A 17,087-nucleotide genomic window follows, 5' to 3' on the forward strand; every position below is an offset into this window, starting at 1 on the left:
TTGGGAACTGCTTAACATGCTATATGAGATATTCTAAAATACATATATATATATATATATATATATATATATATTATATATATATAAGTTAGAACTCAGAGAGAGAGAGAGAGAGAGAGAGAGAGAGGACACGACGAAGGACGTTTATGGGTGGCAGATAGCGAGCTGGGAGGTGGCATTGGGATCGAGATGGAGGCACAAAGTCAGTGGGGCAAAAGAAGAAAAGAAGAAGGAAAAAAAAAGGGGAGAATCCAAGTCTGCTTTAGGGTTAGGGTTTTTTCTCCAATGCTTGCCCCGTATTGTGTGAGAGGGTGATGTTTGGAATAGAGAGAGAGAAGCCAGACGCACGATATCTGTACGTGGGTTAGGTAGCAAAACCCTGCAGCCCAGAGGACCCATCCCTAGATTCCTGCCCCCTCTTTCTATCTCTAAAGGCCACCACCTTAACTAATATATATTTATTTATCTAGAGCCAGCCTTTCACTAATCAGGAATCTCATTGCCCAGTTTTATTTTCCCGTAGTCACACCAATCCATAAAATATAGCCCCATGGAAACGGAAATGTCCAACCTCTGCCAATAAAAATTGGAGTGCACGGATCTTCTTTTTTTTTTTTTCCCATCTGCCCATCCCATTGCAAGGAAAAGAACAAACCATCAAATGGAAGTATCTCAACCCCACTCATCTTAGAAGAATCGGGGTTTAACCTGCGTAGCAAATTAACTAATACAATTCACCAGACTACTTTAAAGCATGGATTAAGAATAAATAACCATCTGTATGTTCCCAAGAAGAATAAACCTTGGGAATTGCTCCGCCAACAACTGTTTTTTAGATCCAGATGTGGAATAACGTAGTATGATTTGCATGCAATATACAGCGTTGCTAATAAACTGAAGTCTGGCAGTTGTTGTTATCGTCTATGTTAGATAGAAATAGTTGCAGATCCTCAAAGTTTTTTATGAATGCTATTGTTCGATGAAGTAACAAGATTCTTGCTTGATTGATGTCCAATTTGGTCGGAATCGTATAAATATGGATAAGTGGCACTTGATTATATCAGTTTATAAGCCTAATTAAATGGCTGTCTTTCACCTATGTAGTCTCAACTAAAAAACAAAGAAAGCAGCTCGCCCACCGTTTCTACGAACAAAACCTGCTACTCAAAAATAATGAAAGTGGAATGGGGACTCAGGAAGGAATCAACTCACAACTGCCTTCCTCTCCTACGCTCCAAAGAACCAGACACATATATATTTGCTGTAGAAGAGGAAAGAAATAAAATGAGAAAGGAAAAATTTTCATTTCCTACAAGAAAAAAAAAAGTTGAAAAAAAACCTCCTAGTATTACCATTTACTTCACTTTCTTCATTCCATTTCAACTGGGGACCCCTTTTAGTAGGATGAATTTTTATCTCTTTTTTTTTCCCAATATCCTATGATATATTTCCATCTTCACTCCCTCTCAAATCCCTCTCCACCTTCAGCCCCTCCCATCCTTCTCAAAAGACCCCGCCTCCTTCCTCTTCCATTATGTCCTTGGGCTTGTGACCCATGCGTCTTTGAAGAAGATGGCCTGCAACGGGATGGCTTCCTCTTCCTTCTTTCCTCCTAACTTCATGCTTCAGATGCAAACACCCCATGAAGAGGAGCACCTACCCCCCACCTCTTTCAACTCCATCCTCCCTACCACCCCATGCACCAACCTCCAAGACTTCAGAGGTGAGGTGGAGGAATAAACATGGCACCCATTTTTGGAGCTCTTGAACTGGAGCTGACTCCATTGGTGTTGCTTTGATTTTGGTGGTGCAGGTGTGGGTCCGATGCTGGGGAAGAGATCCATGCCCTACTCAGGGATTGAGACCTGCGAGGAGATGAATGCTGAAGACGACTTATCCGATGACTGCTCGCAAGCAGGGGAGAAGAAGAGGAGGCTCAACTCGGAGCAGGTGAGGACCTTGGAGAAGAACTTTGAGCTGGGGAACAAGCTGGAGCCTGAGAGGAAAATGCAGCTGGCCAGAGCCCTTGGTCTTCAGCCAAGGCAGGTGGCCATATGGTTCCAGAACAGGAGGGCCAGGTGGAAGACCAAGCAATTGGAGAAAGACTATGATGTGCTCAAGAGGCAGTTCGAGGCCATCAGGTCAGAGAATGATGCTCTACAAGCCCAGAACAAGAAACTCCAAGCTGAGGTAAATTGGAATTCGGCCATCTCCCTGAAACATTTGATTGAAAGTTCTTCTCTCTATTGCTGCATTGATGGCTCAAAACAAGTATTTCCTTGTTAAATTTGGTGGAATACAAGCAGTTTTCTTTTTTAATATCATTGGTTGCATGGAGCTGTCAAATCCTTTTGATTTGAGTCTTATGAGAAAGATCTGTTTCAAATCCTTAGGATTATTAGATGTCTTCGAGCCTTTCGAGAAAGATGCCCTATAGATTGGCCATGTATTCTTCGATCTAATGATTGACTATATCATGGTTTTCAGAAATAAGATGATGATGGGATGGAGCACAAAGTCTTCACCTTTTTGGGTTTTCTTTTTTCATTGCTTCTTCTTTACATGTATAATAATAATAAAAGACACGTCTTTTGGGCTCTAAATTGGTGCTCAATGAAATTAAGTTGCACATCATGCACTATTTTTCCTATCTATTTAATTTCCATGTTGATGAAGTTTCTCAAGGCATTGTTTCGCTTCAAGTAGTTATCACAAGAATCTCATAGCACAATTCATCACCTTATTGATTAGCTCATTCAAACATATCTCTTGTATTCGAACTGAACCATGTAAAATTTGCAGATCTTGGTTCTCAAGGGCAGGGAAACGTCAGAACTCATCAACCTCAATAAGGAAACTGAAGGTTCTTGCAGCAATAGAAGCGAGAACAGCTCAGAGATCAACTTGGATATCTCAAGAACATCGGCCATCGAGAGCCCCCTAAATCCTCACCAAAGCATACCCCTCTTCCCATCAATTAGGCCAGCAGACATAGATCAGCTGCTCCAAAGCTCTTCCAGACCAGAGCTCCAATACCCTAAGATCGAACAAGGCGTCCCTGATGGAAGCCTTAGCAACTTGTTGTGCAGCATGGAAGACCAATCTTCATTCTGGCCCTGGTCGGATCACCACAGCTTCCACTGATCCATTTGATTGATTTCATTGGTAACGCATTGAGCGCAGCCCATTCGACCGCCCTCCACGCTCTACTTAGACTCGATCGCGGGCTTTGAATCCAAACAAATGGTGTATGAACAAGCGGGATTTAGTAGAGGAATAAAAAGTCTTTGTTTACTTGTAGGTTTTTCAAGTCACGGCACCTTTTCCTCCGTATCGCTAAAGATGTGAAATAATCTTATGACATCAAAACCAAGTTTACATGGATCTTGTTGATGCTAAGTGGCTCTGCATGGGCATGAAGTATAGGGCGTCTCTCCCACATATTTATACGTCTGTCGCCCTTTAATTCTCAGAAAGCCAAGAATATGAATCCGTCCAGGTTTTCTGAAGAAAGCTCAGATCACAGCCACCCCAAAAGGCTCAAAAGCTTTAAAGCATGCCAACTTGGTCAAGAGATAGCGAGAGAGAATATGCAAGTGACCGATCTACTTGATTTTGATCTGAACTACGACATGGACCAATATTTATAGGTTTCCTTTTCTTATAAACTTCGTGGATAACTTACATCATCTTGGCTGCAACGTTCTTTTAACGAGTTAAGTGTGGATTGAAGTGATGGCTTTAGAGGTTCCATGCACCAACCACTTGTAAAACTCAAAGGCTAGAGTAAGGTTAGCTACTTGCCGGAGGGGGAAAGAGAATATGGAAACGAGGAAGAGTACAAAAGAAAGAAGGGGAAAAGGGAGGAGTGCATGTAGGTAGGGCAGGGAAAGAACATGGGGCAAGAAACAAGGTGTTTGAAAAGGGGTCTGTCTTTGGTTTTGGTAGTAATGTCCTTACTGACAAGGCAAGGAATCCTCCACCCGTACCTCCCTTTCTTTGGACTCATAAGGAAAAAAAAGGTCCTGCTCTTAAGAGAGACATGTGACCCACTGTCGCCCACTATCTCACAGCCCCTTTGTCATGGGTAAAAGCATGGAATCCACCCTGAAACCACTATAAAGCCTGCAATAAGTAGGGAAAACCATAAAGTCCACCCTCCACAGGTACAGTCTAATCTTTTACCATGGTCACGAATCTATTGAAAAGTTCTGCAATTATTCATGAATATGTCATAGTAAGTAATGAAATCAATGTCTGAAATTTTTTGATAAATTAAGAATTTCAGAAACTATTAATAGCATCATTTCATGCTTAATTGATTAATTATTTGATGCTCAAAACACTCTGGGAACTCTGGTGAATTTTTTGTTCTTGTCTCCAATTTCAAGAGAACAAAAAAGCCAAAAGATTTACTGCACAACTCTATTCCCCAGTTAGAACATTAGGTCTCAAAAACTTGGTAGTTGGCTATACGGTATCTGAGGCTCCAGTTGACTCTCAAACTCCTCCCATGTCCCAATTGCTACATAGGACTGCTGTGTTATCTTACAGAAAGTCTTAGTACATATGTAGAACCGTACTCGTTCTAAAAAATTTGAACCCAATCACCTATATTGATTCCTCTCTTAACATATTGAAGGGCTATTATATATATATGTGAGGCAAGACAAATTAGCATAAAAGGGCCAAAATTATAGAAGTAACATGGCACACCCCTAACCTTGGAAACATCGTAAAATAGAGTTTATATAACATAAAAGATGTTATATTAATTTCATAGTGGCAGTAGCAGCAGTAGTCATCAAAATTTGTGAGTAGATTCTTAGGTATGCCAAGTCTACGAGCTGGGAGAGAAGTTGAGATTACAGCTCACAAAAGAAAGCCTCTGTGGCCTTCATCAGGGAATCAGGGTGAGTGGGTCATAGCACTCACAAGCACACATAACGCTGTCGCTTATCGTTCCTAAGCTCAGACGAGGACGTTGCACTTGTGGAATTACAGAAAGAGAGAGCCCACACGGCATCTTGTTTCCATGTACACCTGTGATTTATCTCACCATCATCCGGTGCACTTACGAGAATTGGGACTCCCTACACTTTTGTGCGTGTGTAATTGTACCATTTCTCTCCGTAATGGTGAAAAAAATTTCTTGTATATCTAATCTATGAGTTGTAATGAGTTAACACAGTAATGTTTCCTCAAAAAGCTAGCGGATTTAGCTTGCACTCTTAATGTGCCCCTTAGCGTACCCAGATTATTTTTATTTATTTTTTTTGCAGGGGGGGGGGGGGGGGATATCTAGGGATATAAAGCCCTTTATTAAGAGAAATTATACTCTATACCGTGTGCACCATGCCAATTACTTCGTCTCCTTCCAGTGGGCTTCGTTCATCATATGCTCATCTCGATAATTGGCCTATAGGGAGGAGACAAACTGATTAGCCTGATGCAGAGCGATGTTGATGCATGAGGCATAGGATACAATTTGCCATCCTTTCAGTGGGCTCCATTCATCATATGCTCATCTCGATGATTGGCCTATAGGGAGGAGACAAGTTGATTAGCACGGTGCATGGTGATGTTGATGCAAAAAAGTATAGGGTACAATATATATGCCCTCTTTCAGTGGGCTCCATTCATTATATGCTCATCTCGATGATTGGCCTATAGGAAGGAGACAAGCTGATCAGCGTGGTGCACGGCGTTATTGATGCACGAGGTATAGGGTACAATTTGCCCTTTATCAACCATGTACCCCATGTATATATAGCACACAAAAATCTATATATATATATATATATATATATATATATATATATATATTATGTATATATATATATATATATATATATTATGTATATATATATTATGTATATATATATATATATATATATATATATATATATATATATATATTATGTATATATATATATATATATATATATATATATATATATATATTATGTATATATATATATATATATATATATATATATATATATATATATATTATGTATATATATATTATGTATATATATATATATATATATATATATATTATGTTTCAAGGTGGAACCCAGTGGAGGAACAAGAAACACAAGCACAACGGGGTCTTTCATGGATAACCTGCGATGGACCTTAGTGCCTAGTGATTGCAAGACCTTGTACATGTAGTAGGCCTCGGGGCCTTTGCTTCCAACCTTGACGGCTAATTAATTACCAAAAAAATAATATTAAGAGGAATATCCCAATGAGAATAGCATTCTAAACGCAATTGCCACATCATTTTATTACACCAATATCAGAGTCTGTTAAATAGTTTATTAGACCGACTATATATATAGTTTTGTAAACCTAGTGATATGATGTGACCTGCTAAAGGATTTTGTGCCTCAGCCGATATATATGTGACATGAATGCATGAAGATATGCAAGAACCAAGATCAACCATACGCTTGCTTAGCTAATCTCAGGAAGAAAACTAAATATTCTCAAAAAATAATAGGCTTGCTTGGCAATTGGTAGAAAACGTTTGCTTGAATTTAATCAGTAGGAGATTTTAAGGGCGGTTGGTAAAATTATTGAACCATCTCGGTTCTACAACGTTGCAAAATCATGGGATCTGTCTTAGCTTGCCTATCAAAAATAAGCTATCACCTATATAAGCTCACCTTCAACCTCTTTTTTATGTACAAGCTTAGAGCAATTTGGAATTTATTTAAGAATTTGAGAATTTAATTTCTTTCTCAGTGAATAAGAAGAAGGGAAGAATACAAGGAAGGAAAGAAAGCATTCAGTTAAAAGATAGTGTGCAATTAGGCAAGCAATCCTCATATATCCTTGAGTCATAGATGGAAGGTTATTGTGTTGTGGAATACAATAGAATTCAACAAGGGCTACTGTGAGATTCTTCAAAGAGCATGTGCAAACAAAGATGCCACAAAATAATGATTACAATTTTGTACTAAAAAGTTCATGTCCTCTTGGGATCTATTTTTCATCTTCTTCAGCACTGCAGAACAGAAGAAAGTTGTGGGGGACTGACTCCGGTATCCAAGATAAGGTTTACAGTGATTCAGAAAAAAGACTGTGTGAGCATTGTTGAGATCTCATGGTAGGCAAGTGCCGGCGATATCGGTCCATTGGTTCAGAGCTTGGCAAGGAGCATTTGCTCTATGTGGGAGAATAATGACCAAGTGTCCTTGCATGGGCAAGAAGCTTGCCACAACAATTATCTGACAAAATTCATATACTGGATGTCTGAGGGATGATTGGCTGCTTCTTTGTCCTTGTTGCACTGTCCATTGTTGAAACAGCTACATGGTGATCCTCCTTTGAGTGCTAATTTGGTCTCATTTGCAAGCTCAAGGAAGCTGCCAATGTTCCTCTACAATTTGTAGCACACGGGCAGGGATCACTAGGAAAGTCTAAGATCCAAGTATCATATGTCAGTTCTCATTGATAGCTTTTAATGTGTGTGTGTGTGTGTGTTGAGGAACTAATCTCATCCATAGTTAAGTCAACACAACCTGGTTACTATATATTAAGATATCTGCAAGTTTCTCACCAAAAATGAATGTCTGAATTATTATTTATATACTCCATAGAGATTAGATTTGGAGGGGATAAGAGCAAATCACATAACATCTCTTAGAAAAGCTGTGGGGGATACCATCATTCACTTCATAGAAATGCCAGAACAATTACCTCCATGTCAAAACACTGGAGAAATACCTCCCAAGCTACAATCGGAAATCCTTCAATGCAACTGTTCAAGTATTGGGCTATAGCATTGATTCATAAGTATCAAAAAGAAACCTATCTAATTATGTTTCTTGTTCTACTCTTAAGCTTGTAATGCGCTCATAAATCATCATATTTCAAGTCTATGTGGACTGTATGAGCTGAGTATGAAGAATTCCAGTTTCCCAGGACGCAAGTGGATCGGTTCAGGTCTGGAACATGATTGAATCTGAAACACATTCCACATACTAGGCCTCCATGGTTCTTATACTGGTTGGTTCCAATCCTGACCTTTTTTTAAGTCAACTCTCTATTGACAGATCCAATGCCAGAGAGAACAAATAATTTATTTTAAGATAAGATATCTACGCCAGGCTCAGGCTCAGAATTTCAATGATGTGAGACCTAGGATGGAGGCTTTAAGCACATTTATCTTGGAAAAATTCTCATTTTCTAAGCTCCAGGAGAGAGAAATAGCTCTCTTTGGTTGTAGTAATATGCTGACAGTTAGGTACTGTAAGACTTGTGGCATAGAGACTTTGTGGCCTGGTTATCATTTAATAATTAGATTGTGTTGGATTAAAGTAAGAGAATTATCCTGCATGATTTTGATTCTATCATTAAAAAAATCAGCAAGGATCTGAAGAACAAATGATAGGTGGACCAATTGAGGGGTCTACTTCATTGTTTAAAGTAATGGAGCATAGGATCACATGAATGTCCGCTTAAAGTCAGCACCCAATAAGATTAACAATTTCATAATATTTGCAAGGGAGTTTATGATGTATGAATGGGTATTATACATTATAATCCATGATACGTACAAATTAAATATCTCGAAGTTCTTGGATGGTAGATATGATAATGAGATGCTTATAGTGAGCGCCATGTGTTGCCAACTGTGTCCTAGTGTCTACTGTTTAAAAATTCTCTCCATATTCCTTGCCTCTTTACATGTCAGGCCATTTAGGGTAATATACATTAGCTTTAGGCATGTGTAGTGCACTTATGAGAGACGACATATAGTACTACTTAGGTGGCAATGCTTAACCGTTTAACTCATTTAACTTGTTTCAACCCATTGCAAATTGGATTAGATTACCTGTTAAATAAAATAGTCAGGTTTGGGAGTGGATTTTTCGACCCATCTAATAAAAAGGTCTATTAAGGCATACAAATGTGTCTATATATATATGCCCACATGAAGATTATTGAATCTATTGTACTGATTTAGCCAAGTAAGCATAGTGCTGCGTTAATAAGTGTGCTGCATGCAGCATAAGATTCTAATTGAAGGATCAAAGAGTTTGGATGTTTTGCCAGATCCAACCAATTGCAGAAGATCTCACTTAGAAGTTCGAAAGTTTTTGCATAGGTCCAGTGAATTGGCAGTTGTTATTCACCTAATGCGCCGTGTGTGACCCAATATTATTAGTCGTATGAGTAACAAGTAAATGCCTTAGCAAAATCAAATCAAGCATGAAGATTAGATGAGATGATCCCCAAATGAGATCCTAACTTGCTATCGATCTTTTTGGAGGTCCATGTTAAGACATGACCCGATCTATATAGTTTTACCAACAAATTAGTCAAGTACAATTTATACCTAGAGGCCGATGCTAACATGATCCTCACTTAAGTGTCATTGCACGTGTGGGTGTGCATGTTTTTTTTCTTTTTTTTCTTGTAGAGAGGTAGAAGGGAAGAGCTTGGAGGTGTAGAAAATATGAAGGGAACACAAAGAAGGCTCCCTAAGCTAGTGGATTACTTCAAAATTTTCATTATTATGGTTCCTCCATTCTTGCTCCAATTTTCACCAACTAGTTTGTGGACTAGTATATCATTCTTTTGATTGCAATGAATGAAATATATATTTCTATCCAAACCTCTCATAACCCACATGTCCAATAGGATCTGACTGAGGTTTCATAAATTTGGATTGGGCTTGGGGTCAAAATTTCCAACCTAACCTTAGAATAGATTGGGATAGGGTTGACCTTCATTCCAACTTAAATCTAACCTAACCCAACCCGACTCAACCTGACCCGACCTTATATATAAATAAATAAATAAATTATATTTATGCTTCCATTTATATTTATGTTTTATATAGATTATTTGTTAAATTACATGTAAATATGTTATTGAAATTGATGAACAATTGAGGTCTCAGTCCACAGATATTAATCCAAAAATAATATTTCAAATCTTGTCTAAAATTTCTTAGTTAACTCAAACTACTTGATTAATGTGACTTGCAAGCTGACTCAACCCAAATTTATGTTAAATGGGGTTGAATTAGAGAAATCTTAGCTTGGGATTGCTTTAGATTGGGATAGGATTAGGAGATATGGAGATTAGCTTGGGTTAGAGTTTGCCTTCAATTAAACACAATCCAATTAAGTTGCATTGTTCGGCCCGCTAGGACAAAAGAATGTGTCATGCTACCGAATCCGCTAGATGAATATACTTTTTATCAACATTTTAAATAGAAATTTGACATTACTCTTTCACCATCTGTACAATAAAAAACTGTTTACAAGAATTATGTGGGAGTTGTTTTCAGAGGCAGTTAGCTTCTAATTGATTTGATTTCATCAAGTTCGCCCAAAATTGAGAAAGGGAACAAAAAAGGAATTAAAAAAAAAACTTTATAACTAAGGATAGCTACAACTCTCTGACCGTATATAACTATAAGAGGAAGAAAAATAAAAACTATACTTCTTCAAAATCTAACATCTAACCATTTCTTTTTCATGATTCTTGTTCACAATTTTCTTTCTAAAGAGAATGTTCTTTATTTCCTAGATACAGTGTACCTTAAAATTTACATGAAACTAGAAATATCAATCAGCCAGCATAATTTTGAGCAAAGCTTTTTGAGGCTCAACATATAACAATTCTCCTTCTCTACATTTTATCGGCGAGGAGGGGGAAAAAAGCAAGTATATGAAAATCCAAACTTTTTTTCAAGTTATAAGCTAGAGCTTTATTTTTTTTAAGAAAAGAAACACATAGAATGTAGCGCATTGACCGGCTTAACAAGCTGATATAACATTGTAAATATCACATGTATCCATATCTTTCATCATGATTTCAGGATAATATAACAAAATTCTTAAGCCATGCTCATTGTGATTAAATTCTGTTTATGATAATGAATCCATTTATCAAATATTAAATATGAATTGTCAATTTTACTTCAGTTTCATAATTTTTCGCAAAATCTCAAAATATTCAGAGATATATTTATGTAACCCAACCCAAGAACCTCGGTACAAGTCCAGGTCCAATACGATCGGGCAGCAACCTTTCCAAGCGCTGCATTTAGTCGTGAGCTCGTGCACGGCTTTTGAAGCAATTAGAAAGAAGGCCTCATTTCCCAGCCACCCAAGTTCGCGCAACGGATAAGCCCGCCAAAACAATGGCCGCCGCCGCCTCCTCCTCCTCCTCCGCGGCCGCCGCGGTCCTCCTGTCTTCCCAGCCCTCCGCCGCCCCCAAAGCCCTCCTCCAAATCCCTTCCTCTGCCTTTCCCTCAAAAACCCCACCTTTCTTCCGACCCGGAACCAAACTCTTCGTCTCCTCCCCTCCCCCCTCCCGAACCCTCTCCCCCAAATCTCCTCGCCCCACCGCCGGCGGCGGCGGCGAGGAGGAGAGCATCTTCTTCGATGGCGGTGCCCACTATGGCGACCTCGTTGCCAACCTCCTCCTCGGCTTCACCCTCCTCTGGCTCCCCCTCACCCTCGCCGCTGTCTCCCGCGCCTTCTTCCTCCGCTACCGCTTCACCAACCGGCGGGTCACCGTCATCTCCGGCCTCACCGGCCAGGACCGCAGCGACTTCGCCTACGCCGCCATCCAGGACGTCAAGGTCGTCCCCAGGTTCATCGGCGAGTGGGGTGACATAGTGATCACCTTGAAGGATGGGACCAAGGTGGACCTGAGGAGCGTGCCCAAGTTCCGGGAGATCGCCGACTACTGCCTTTCTATGGCTGAGGGGCCGAAGGGATCGGAGGAGAGGAGTGGTGGCGGAGCAAGGGGATTCTGAGTTCCAAGTTGGGAGCTTTAGTGAGGATGTGGGTTTTCTTCTCCCAGCAGGTATGCAATCAATTTCGGTCACTTCTCTTCTGATCTTCTTGTTAATGAAGGGAAAAGAGGTTTTGTGGTTCATTTTGTGTTTGAATTGTAATATTATAGAAGGGGGGTTGACAGGAGAATTTTTCTGAATTTAATTGGAAAGTTTTTTTTATAATGTAATTAAATGTTTTATGTGCCAAGGTGGTTGAGATTGAATGATTTATTTAACCCCAAGAAGAGAGTCGGTATTGAACATTTAGTTTCGTTGAGTGATATGGTTGGGTGGGGATTGCTGATGATATAAAGAATGCATGTTTACAAGTCGAAGAAAGAATCAAGGATCAAAGAAAGAATCAAGTTAATGGAATGCTGTTTGTTGGTTGGATAAAGAATTTAGAAGAAGAAGAAGCGTAAGAGAAGATAAACACAGCTATAGTGACTCATGACGATTCGTCCATTGGCCAGGTGTCTGAAATATATGCAACCATCTGGACCTATACTATCCCAAACTCTCATGCTATTCTAGAAAAAGTGCTTAGTGCTTGCTGGTTGGAGAATTTCATGCCTCACAATGTCAAGAATAATCTTAACTAAAACAGACTGCTCATTCTCTCAAGCCTCGATAAAATTCTAACCTAACTTAAAAGCAAAGTTAATGCAATTGTGCAAGTGCATTTAAAAAAGAAAAAAAAGAGAGTTCAATACGAGGTGACAGATCTCACACCATAATGCATGTTCTGTCACAAATAAGCAGCCATGTCCAACACAACTAGTTAGATTTACTTAGACTTCTGCATTTTGTTCTGAGTTGGATTTGACTCCAAGAATTTGGTAGTTAAATTTATAATTCTCCTAGATTGTCTATGGGTTAAGATCTAGAGTCATTTTGATCTTAAATAGATCACATTCTTCTATGATAAAATGTAATTCTCTTAATTTAAGAGAGGATGTGATCTAAGATGATGATTCTTTTTCTGCTTTATTTTGCTGGCTTGGTGCTGGGGAGGAATCGTATTTTGAAGAGTATATGAAAAAATACCAGAGGAATTGGCCATATCATGGGAGGATGAGGATTTTGTTTTTGAATTAATGGATCATTAGATATCTGTATCCTTGAATGGCAAGGCAAATGATGATGATACATGACTGAAGGGGCATTAACACACGGTGACTCCAAGGAAATTAAAATTTGGATTTTATTTTGTTTAACCAAATAATCTCTATGACGGATTACACTTTCCTTTCTCTTCTTTTTTCTTTCCACTTCTTATCATTCCTTCCTCCTATCATTTTCGTATAACCATTTAATAAAGATGAGTTATGGCAGCCACCTCTTTGGAGGAAGCTACTTGACCTCAAGATGGGTATGCAGGGGCCCCTAAGTTGCTGTTGATGAGATTAACTTTTACTTTTAAATTAGCGTGATTGAAATGCATAAGATAGAAAAGAACTGTAACTCTGCTAAATCCCATTTCGAGCTTAGTTGATCTCCTGCCACTAGGATCAAATCCTACTTCCACCACTACTCAAATAATCCCCCTCGTTTATGGGTTATGCCAATTCAATTCCAAAGTGCTGTCCCTGATCATTCTCTCTTAGATGATAAACAAACCCTAAGAATCAACATCATACAAACAATGACCCAGCGTTCATGAAAATTAAGTAAAGATGGGAAGCTAATGTATTATCAGGAGAGTGAAGGAGAAAGTATTTTGTCATATCGTGATGTTGACGGGATGTTCACCATGATGAAAAAAGTGGAGTGCCTCATTTTGTTATCACTCTCCAGATGAAAAAAATATGCTTACCTAGTACAATGCTATCCTCTTTGTTGAAAAAGTATGGCATTCTTGTCTTGGGACGTTAGACTTCAATTTCATCAGGATTCCTCCAAACTGATCAAAGCTTAACTTACTGAAAGCTTCACCAAGAAAGTCACAAACTCTGTGTAACTTATTCTGTTAATTAAGCTCAAACTATTAACATCTGATATACATTTTTAGCCCCTTCATTGACTGCTTAAGCTTTTGGGGTCTAGTGGTAATGTTATGTGCTTATGTATCAAAATATATTGGATTAAAAAATATATTCTAGTGTTTAATTGTTTCTTGATATCTATAGATATCCGTTCCTGCAGAAGTTTATTTCCTCCTTTCAGCCAAGAAAATCAGTTTAGAAAGAAGCATGAGGTATCGCACATAGAGTAACCATTTCTTTCTTCCCTAGGATTGTGGCTGTCACCTGGTTCATTTTGATTATTTTCTACATGACATTATTATGAATTTTCTTTGCTGTGTGATGGAAAAGAGCATGTTTAAGGAATATTAAAGTCACATAAAAGAGCAACAGGTTTCATGTGACATTTGATTAACTAAAAATTGCAAGTCCTGAAGTCTTGAACATACTAAAATGTTATGTAAGCATTATTACTCAGTAAATTTAAGATTAAATTCATTGCCTGTGCTTGTTATCTTGCATTCATCTATTGTGGATGGCTATTGGTCTTGGACCTGCTCAAATAGAAAATTCATAGCCTCCTTCTGAACTAATGTTTAGACCTTATTGATCAGAGGAAAGTACATAATTAATAAGTCATAATATTCTTGAAGTTGAGGATTTGTCATTGCAAAGATATCTTGTATCATGTTAGTGCTGTTTGTAATTTTTCAGATGCTATTTCTGAGATATTGCGTTGTAATCTAGCATGCTTTAGTTATATGGATGGTCGTGCAATGAAAATGTAGATGAAAAGGATATAAACAAAAGAGTTTGGATTGGTTGGAGATTAAATGCTTGTCTGATATACTCTATGATAATCCTCTTTTCAATCACAAAGAGGATGGAAAATAATTCGGTACCTGGTATTTTAAAGAAGTTGTAAATACATACCAGCACTTCTTTAGACTAAGAAAGAAATAATGGAATGGTTAGAATATTTGCTGAATGGCTAGTCATTCTTTTCTTTCTTTAAGGAGAAAAGAAGAGGAGTTAGGAAGCCCTATACTGGTTCGTCTGCTTTTGTTCAGAAAGTGGAAGTTACAAAAACAGGAACACGAGGCAAGCCTGAAAACAAAACAACATGGGAAACTACCACTAGACAAATCAGTTATAGTCTCCAAAGCATTGAAGAACCAATAAGAAAGTCTTCCTCTTCTTCTCTGCGGACATTCTGGTCCAATCAATCACGAGAGAGAGGATGATGTCCAGAACCTGTGGAGGAGTATTTTAACTGGCTACTTCTCTTAATTCTCAAATGTTTGTGGCCTTAGATTTTTCACGTGATATTGGCATAAATCATTCAACTTATAATGGTATCGTCACAAGCAAAGTTTGCCGTCTCGGTACCGGACTTTGTACCGGTGCCACATTAGCACAATGTCAGTACGATATGGTACGAAATTTTTTTTTGGCATACCGAGTGTTGATATGCTATCCATATCGGGTATCGGCACCAAACTAGTACAGTATGCCCTGTACCACCAGATTTAGGCTGGTATGGCGTACCATGATCACAAGGAAAGATGATGCAAGCTTGGTGTCAATGAAAATTTGCATGCATCTAATGCAAATTACAAGACGTGGTTTCAGGTTTCAAACAAAAGAAACATGTGTCATTCTGTTTCTGTTTCTGTCAGACTATTAAAGTTTGATGCCATTTAGTTGATTGTGCTGTGTCTTTTAGCTGAGCTTTCGCATATTTTTCTTAACATATTGTTTCTTTCTGCAACTTTGGGCAATGATGATTTAAATAAAAGATTATGTAGGACTAATGAAATATGGCACTGTTGTTAATTGATAAAAAGAGCAGGGCTCTAAACTCAATGAGTTCAAACTGAGTAGAAGATGTGGGGGGCATTGCAAGAAATGCTATTCCGATAGGGAGATAAGTAGAACTCAGCCTGCAAGCTGAACATAAAGTGAAGAGTAGCATCAATGAGAGTTTTCTGTTCTCCTGGATCTAGATTGTAAAATCACACAAAGCTTTGTGGAAAACAAAATTTAATGAAGTAAAGCCTACTAGATGCACCTAAAATGGATAATATGATTGCGAAACATTTTAGATGGTGAACGAAAGCCAAAGGATGCTCGGTTAAGAGGAGCATGGATTTGTTTAGCAAATTGTAGAATTTGAGTGACAGTCCTTCATCATAGCCTTCCAAAATAATTGTTAAGAAGCAGGTAAAATCCTTTACAGTTGTTGGTAAGTAGAACCGAAACTGTACCTGTTTGAGAATTTTAAGACGCTTATAAAGGTTGATGTTCAACATGGTGAAACTTCAAGGATTGCAAATTCTAGTCGTGCATATATGGCCTTTAGAGGAGGTCCGAGGTTCAAATCCTGAGTATTACTCATAAAATATATTTTGTGCACGTGTGTAAAGAAAGAGAAAAATACCTTAATTTTATAGTTTTCATTTTGAGAGTATGTTAGATCATCTTTACGTTTCCAATTTCATTAAGTTTACAGGGCTTGTAAAACCCCTTTAGGAAATATCATGATTGCTCAACTGATTCACAATGATGGATGAAAGAATTCCTGAAGCTTGCTTCTTTGGTCTTCCTAATATCTTGGCTAACTTATGTAGTCCTTTGTACATCTTGAATAACTATTTAGCTATGAAGTCATTCCATTTATAATGGGAAAATGTATTTGAAATATATTAGGCAGATTCATGCATGACAAATGAGGTGAGAAGGGGAATTTCTTTATTAATTGCAGAATATTTCAAAAGAGAAGCATTCTACGGAGTTAATTGTGGTTGATTTGAAGTTTTTTCTTCAAAGTTACTGCTCAGAATATCTTACTATTTTTTTTTTAAAGCTACTTCTTAGTTTATCTTACAATGCTATTGTAATGCCTTTTTATATGTTCAAAATACATTTATTTGTCATTGTCAAGTACCCCCTACACTTGAACTTTTAAAGATGGATATACAGAAAGAAACAAGTAGGATAATATGAGGATAGCAGAATGAATATTAATGTTACCAACTTCAAAGAAGCCCAAATATTAACAGCTTCTGAAGCATGAATATGTTGACAACTTATGATCTCAACAGAGATTTGTACAGTATGTTTTTTCAGAATCCATCCACATAGGTCTATGTCATAAAGTGGGAGCCAAACTCAGGTACCATACACCAAATTCTCGCATTCGGAGAGGATCGGATCAGAAGCTGCCGGTTCCAAGGAGTATTTTGAAGCATCTCTGTTGAAAGATGGTAAAAGATAGTGCTCTCATCTGAACAAATGGTTTTTTGTCCCCC

At 38.2% G+C, this 17,087-nt stretch overlaps 2 protein-coding genes across 4 annotated transcripts; both read left to right on the forward strand.

Moving 5' to 3' along the window:
- The first annotated feature begins 1,288 nt into the window (after positions 1 to 1,288).
- LOC103712393 (homeobox-leucine zipper protein HOX21) lies at positions 1,289 to 3,384 on the forward strand. The gene is made up of 3 exons (XM_008798906.6): positions 1,289 to 1,723; positions 1,814 to 2,190; positions 2,803 to 3,384. Exons 1-3 carry the CDS (start codon positions 1,573 to 1,575, stop codon positions 3,142 to 3,144), a joined length of 870 nt encoding a protein of 289 aa, XP_008797128.1. The 5' UTR covers positions 1,289 to 1,572; the 3' UTR covers positions 3,145 to 3,384.
- Positions 3,385 to 11,035: 7,651 nt separating this feature from the next.
- Positions 11,036 to 17,087, forward strand: LOC103712392 (uncharacterized). Of its 3 annotated transcripts, none has more exons than XR_015987076.2 (2): positions 11,036 to 11,841; positions 16,952 to 17,087. XR_015987076.2 is itself a non-coding variant. In XM_088721770.2 (1 exon), the coding sequence occupies exon 1, from the start codon at positions 11,171 to 11,173 to the stop codon at positions 11,789 to 11,791; it is 621 nt and encodes a 206-aa protein (XP_088577896.1). In that variant the 5' UTR covers positions 11,036 to 11,170; the 3' UTR covers positions 11,792 to 12,020. The 3 variants fall into 3 exon arrangements, 1 of the variants encoding a protein (XP_088577896.1); XR_015987075.2 differs by having other exon boundaries at positions 16,893 to 17,024; XM_088721770.2 differs by lacking the exon at positions 16,952 to 17,087 and having other exon boundaries at positions 11,036 to 12,020.

Source organism: Phoenix dactylifera, chromosome 5 (genome assembly GCF_051530095.1).
Source record: "Phoenix dactylifera cultivar Ajwa chromosome 5, Ajwa_hap1_PhDact_Kaust_v1.1, whole genome shotgun sequence".
NCBI classification, from domain to species: domain Eukaryota; kingdom Viridiplantae; phylum Streptophyta; class Magnoliopsida; order Arecales; family Arecaceae; genus Phoenix; species Phoenix dactylifera.

Coding starts and splice junctions, on each gene's coding strand:
- LOC103712393 (XM_008798906.6), top strand. CDS start 1,573: ATGGCCTGCAACGGGATGGCTTCCTCTTCCTTCTTTCCTCCTAACTTC. Junction 1,724..1,813: donor CAACCTCCAAGACTTCAGAG/GTGAGGTGGAGG, acceptor TTGGTGGTGCAG/GTGTGGGTCCGATGCTGGGG. Junction 2,191..2,802: donor ACAAGAAACTCCAAGCTGAG/GTAAATTGGAAT, acceptor TAAAATTTGCAG/ATCTTGGTTCTCAAGGGCAG.
- LOC103712392 (XM_088721770.2), top strand. CDS start 11,171: ATGGCCGCCGCCGCCTCCTCCTCCTCCTCCGCGGCCGCCGCGGTCCTC.